This window comes from Ochlerotatus camptorhynchus, unplaced genomic scaffold, assembly GCF_037179485.1.
Source record: "Ochlerotatus camptorhynchus isolate MF236.1 unplaced genomic scaffold, CSIRO-AGI_Acam_v1.1 ptg000040l, whole genome shotgun sequence".
NCBI lineage: Eukaryota > Metazoa > Arthropoda > Insecta > Diptera > Culicidae > Ochlerotatus > Ochlerotatus camptorhynchus.
The window spans coordinates 2,550,450-2,556,035 of record NW_027040531.1 but is presented as its reverse complement, the minus strand read 5'-3'; the positions used below and the strand labels follow the sequence as shown (position 1 = coordinate 2,556,035).

Here is a 5,586-nt window from a genome sequence, read left to right as displayed (position 1 = left end):
CACCATGGTCGGTCCAGAGCGTCTTGTCGATACGGCAGTAGAGACGGCTGAAACGAGTTACCTCAAGAGACGATTCTTTTCAGATTGAGGATCATTTTGAAAAATGTCCGACGGTTGCCTTTGATGGTAAATTCGGAAGGACACACCAACAATTTCATCGACATCAAGCAAATGGATCCCAACTGTACGACGGTTAATGCGGAAAACCTTCACGCCTTCACTGTTATTCGTACGAAAAAAAGAGTTCCAATTTTGGAACGATGAACATCGAGCGTCTACAGCTAGATGAATCCTTACATTCAGTATTGGAAAAGTTCACCAAAACTCACTAAGACTCGCAAACTCTTTCTTTGGCCGTTTTGAAGTGCGTAAGATAGAGATAGATATAGATAGAGATTTGAGAGTAAGAAGCCAGTTGTCTCCTCTTCCTCTTAGCTTTAAATGACCACAGCACGTTCGGCACAGCGCTTGGCACAGCTTTCGACACAACTCTATCACTCGGCACTAATTAATTTGTACCGAGTTGAATACCCTTTTGATGATTACGAGTGCAATCTTAAAATGCATTTAATTTGCAAACAAATTATTTAAATAAAATGTGGTTATTGCTGCGTTAGTAGAAAAGTGAAGGGCTACTCAATACACATATACCTAATATAAACAATTTAATTTCATTTCAGATTTTTAATTTTGTACATAGATTTCAACTTTTCTACCATCGTAGCAGCAACCAGATTTAAAAAAAAAACTTACCTTATTTGTAAAATAAAAGCGGCCTAACTTTGATTTGTTAATAGCACTACTGCTTGAAAAAATGCCGGTGTGCAAAAAAAACATCCAAAACTCTGGGATGCCTGGCCTCCTTTGTACCCCCATTAGCTACGCAGGACCTTGGATCGCTCGGAACTCGGTTTTTCAAGCGATTTGAAAACGGGAATAAGGTTGCATATTACGAACCCTGAAAGGACGGTCGAAAACAATCAAACAATGCTTTTGCGTGAAATAGCACAAATAATGTATTACTCGTTTCAATAGATCTCGAATGCTTTAATATCACAGATCAAAACTTATCCATAATGAATGATCTAACGGAAACCTGAAACAACTAACTTTTCAACTTCTTAACGAATGCTAACGGGAAACAGTTGAAGAGAAAAACGCAAAGTAAACAGAATCATAACATTTCGACCGTTTTTTTGTTTTAAATAGAACACAAACTAATTAAGTACACCTATTATGAATTCTTAAAAATTACCCATTAGTCTGTAATATCGGAATGGCATGTTATCTTACGTTTTGTTTGTTTTACTTCTCAATCGCAGTCTGATAATTGTTCGCTTCAAGAGAGTCTTGAACATACTGTAGCATTTGAGCATTTTAAAATTAATCTATGAGAGCGTCGCAGGGTGTGTTTTGTGAGTGTGCTTTACATGCTTGTGTTAACTAGTGCATTGAAATTATTGCTCCGCCTCCGGCCCTACTTCCAAGCCACCGGGAATAGCATCCACTTTTGTAGCTCGTTCCTCACGTCACACGGATTGAGAAACACCTCCAACTTGTCCTCGGGATCGTCCTTAATCAACGTAACGCCCCGCTCTAGGCAGAGCTCGCTATTCATGTTCCGCACGTGGTACGTGTCGGTCTCGTAGATCCAGCGTTGAGCGGGCTTCTTGCTGCCGCAGGTCACCATCTTGATCTTTTTGGCTTCTTCGACCACTGCTTCCCCATCGATCGAAGTCTTCCGGAACGAATCCAAACAGACACCCTCGTCCGTCATAATACGGCCATATTCATCAATCACGAATTGCTCGTCGAGGACGTTTATCAGCAGCGAGCACTTTTTGAGAAACGATTGACCGTACGGTTGGTTTACGATCGTATTGGATTTGGGCTTCTGCAAACAGTAGGGCGTGTGTTTGGCTATTTTCATTGCGTCACCGATTTTCTTCACATTCTCCGAGAGATATTTGATGAGAAACTTCCATTTCATCTCTGGATTAAGGTTCTTTACTATCAGGTTGATCTTCTTCATCAGGGTGATGTACTCCTGATGGTCGAAAGTGCTGAGATCGATGGGTTGAATTCTTCCGAAGAATTTGTTCGGTGCGGGAAAGAAGTTCTGGGGCCAAATCTTCCGCAGGTACCAGTCAAAAGATTTACAGTTTAGTTGCTTTTTGAGCGCCACACGGGAGGATACATTCTGAAAAAAAATCTTGTTTGAGGTGTTCCTTAAACGTAGATTGGTTTTGTACTTACCAGGCTTTTGAACTCCTCTGTGCCCTTGTTGAATTTGAAGAAGAACTTGGCCCAATCATCCATCCACACAAGAGCGACCCTAGCGAGGTTCTCGTTAAGAATCTACAAAGCACATACATTATTCCTTAAATCAATCAGACATTATTGTTTCTTGACCTACCCCACTGACTCCTCCCGGAAAAGTGTACGGTGAACTCTTCCTGAACAGGTGTCCCACATGCGAACAGGGAGCTATCTCGATTTCACCCCCACACTGCCATATCCGGAACGACATCTCCAGATTGTCTCCGCCCCAGATCTTCAACCGCTCGTCGTACGCTCCAACGTCGAAGAAATACTTCCGGTCGATCGTAAACAGTCCTCCGGCCATGGCCGGCGTATGGAACGGTAGTGTTGTATCCTTCCGTCTTTCCGCCAGCTCCTCGTCGCTCAAGGTATACCACCGGAAGTGCATCTGCCAGTTGAACGCTCCCCAGTGGAACTCGAAGCTTTTGATGTACGAGAAATTATCATCCGAAATTATGTCAATCACCGGACAGACGACTTTCCTCGGATTCTCCTGCACCCGAGCCAGCAGCGGTTCCAACCAACCCGGAGAACACTCACAGTGAGCATCAAGGAATGTCAAAGTGTCTCCCGTCGCAACACGAGCTCCCATCAACCGAGCAGCCACTAAACCTTCTCGCTTGTTCAGTCGCAAAATGCTCACCACAACTGGAAGCTTCTGAACGTAATTTTCCAACTCATTCTTCAAAAACCGCCTATCACTGGCGTCATCCACCAGCAAGATCTCCCTAATCAAATGCCGCGGTGACCGAATGATCACACTCCAAACCGTCCGAAGCAACACAGACCACGCTTCATTGTGGAAGACGATAATAATTGACGTCGTTGGCAGCTTGGAAGGATACTCCTTGGACAAGCACTTCGTTTTCCGTACATCCGGTAGCGAACGATTCAACGCCATCCGATCACTGGCCAGCAAATTGTACCGATTGATCTGAAACAGTTGCTGCATCTGCAGCAGATCCTTCGCTGGAATAACCACCGGGTTTCCATTCTCTCCCACTCCCGGCACCGGAGAGAAATTGTTGGTATTGAGGAAATCCCTCGAAACATTCCCCACCGCTCCAATGCCAACGTAGTGACCCACAATCTGCGGTATCCGAGGACGGTCCTGGAATTTGCTACTTCTGAAGAAAAAAAAAGTCAAAATCATTAGAACTTGACCTTGAACAAAATGAGACCTACAGTCGAACTAACCTCACACTGCGCTGGTAGTTCATAAATTTCTCCACCGAGTACTTCGAAATCAAGTAGAACAGGTACACCGACAGCATAAACGATATGATAATGTAGATGTAGAAGATTTTAACTCGTAATCGAAACATGGTATCCGTCGGATTCCTACAATTTGGCCCCTATCCGAGAGATCGATGGCTTTCACCAGCTGCTTTGCTATACCTAAAGCTATTTGGCACCACCGAAAATTGACCTCGATTGGAACTGAACGTATAATGCGCGAGATTGCTGCCGAAAGGTTGACGTCGTGTACGGTATTACTGCGGTTTTCGATTGCTTACATTCTACATTGATAAAAGTGAGAAACGGAATAAAAAACTGCACTCGGTCTGGTTTGTTGATTGATTAATGTTACTGATATATTCATTCTCCTAACACTACACAACACACAAGCCAAAATACGAGCAGGTAATGAAAAAGAGAGTATAATCAATGAATGAAAGTTATGTTTTCATTCTGGCGGTGGACGAAAACTTCAGCTGCTGTCAGTTTTCGTTTACTATGGATGTGAAATCGTGAGAGAAATGAGAGAATAATCAAATCAGAGAGAATGAATTTACTTTAGCCCGTCACTGAAAACAAATCCGTTCTAGGTCCCTTCAGTTGCATACATTTTGGCGTTTTAATTTTATTCTAATGAGCGATGGTGTCGTCTCGTTCTGTGATGTCCAATGCTTTTCAATTAACTTTCATATATAAGGAAGATGGGGGTGAACTGTCCATTTTAAGGAAAATCCAGAAAATCTAATAATGTCACAATAAAATGCAAACCATATATTGCATTGTATGCTCATAACGTCACGCACATAACGGTTTAATTCGAATGTTTTATTACTTCTACCGGTCTTTCAAACCTCAACGAACATTTAAAGATTTGTAGTATTTTTAATTTCTCTGTTGTGTGGTGTACAAGGACTATATCGAAAATATGTGGTAAAACCGGTAAAACACATTTTTCCTTCCAAACCGGTAATTTTTTTTATTATTATTTATTATTTATGTCATGTCTTTCTTTAAAAGTTAACAATCAAAAAGCAAACAAACAAATTTTCTCTTAGGGACTGGTATTATCTTAGAATTAGTTCCTCTTATGAGATTCTGAACGCTGTGTTTTCGTGGTTTTGGAACGCATCGCTCCAGAATATTTCGACTATTTCTAGGTTTAAGAAGTGTTAATATCACTTTGAAGATGCTTTTTGCAATTGCCATTCAGCATCAGCAATCGGAATTCAGTAGGACTTGCGAACAAGTTGAATAAGGTAGTTCTGGGTAAAAATCTAAATTTCCAATTTTTTCATTTTTCTGCAAGAATGACGTACATAATTAATGTCAAATTAGGCCAAAACAATTGAAATAAATTGCATTTTCTTTACATCTGTGTCCTCAAGAAGGTGTTCTTTCACCTCTACTGTGGTCTTTAGCAGTTGATGACCTTCTCTAATACTTAGAAGCACAGGGCTGTGAGATTATTGGCTTCACAGATGAAATAGTCATATTAGTGCGTGGAAAATATGACCAACAATCAATACGAAACTAACGATTTTAAATTGGCTCACTACTTGACTAGCCTATTGGTCCCAAGCAAACGACTAACGTACCCCATTCTTATCAAAATTCTAGTACTACGCAATGTTTGTTTTGATTCGCTATGAAAGTTTGACCGATAGAATGAGGGGCTAGTGGATTTTCCTATGTTCCGAGGGGTGAATCGATTAGCTTGGGACCGAAGATAGTACCAGAGCTGAGCCAAAAAGTTGAGCACGTTATTTCGGGACCTTCTAGTCTTAGAGTTACCTCCATGATATGACTATGTTCTTTTCAAGTAGAATGGAAATTGCTTTAAATTATGTTTCATCGAGGTGCACTAGCGAAATATTGAATTTTAATTCATCTAAAACAACTGTTGTACCATTTACACGAATAGAAAAAATGTCCTTAAATAATATTAAACTAAAAGGAATAATTTTAGAACTTTCAAACACAGTCAAGTATCTTGGAGTTACTCTTGACAGCAAACTAAATTGGAAT

The 5,586-nt window shown here is 40.9% G+C and overlaps 1 protein-coding gene across 1 annotated transcript; it reads right to left on the bottom strand.

Annotated features, from left to right (window-relative positions):
* Nucleotides 1-1,028: 1,028 nt before the first annotated feature.
* Pgant3 (Polypeptide N-Acetylgalactosaminyltransferase 3) lies at nt 1,029-3,941 on the bottom strand. Its single transcript, XM_065236081.1, has 4 exons — nt 3,520-3,941; nt 2,417-3,449; nt 2,257-2,358; nt 1,029-2,200 (listed from the first exon to the last, which is right to left on the bottom strand). Exons 1-4 carry the CDS (start codon nt 3,645-3,647, stop codon nt 1,478-1,480), a joined length of 1,986 nt encoding a protein of 661 aa, XP_065092153.1. The 5' UTR covers nt 3,648-3,941; the 3' UTR covers nt 1,029-1,477.
* Nucleotides 3,942-5,586: the final 1,645 nt, after the last annotated feature.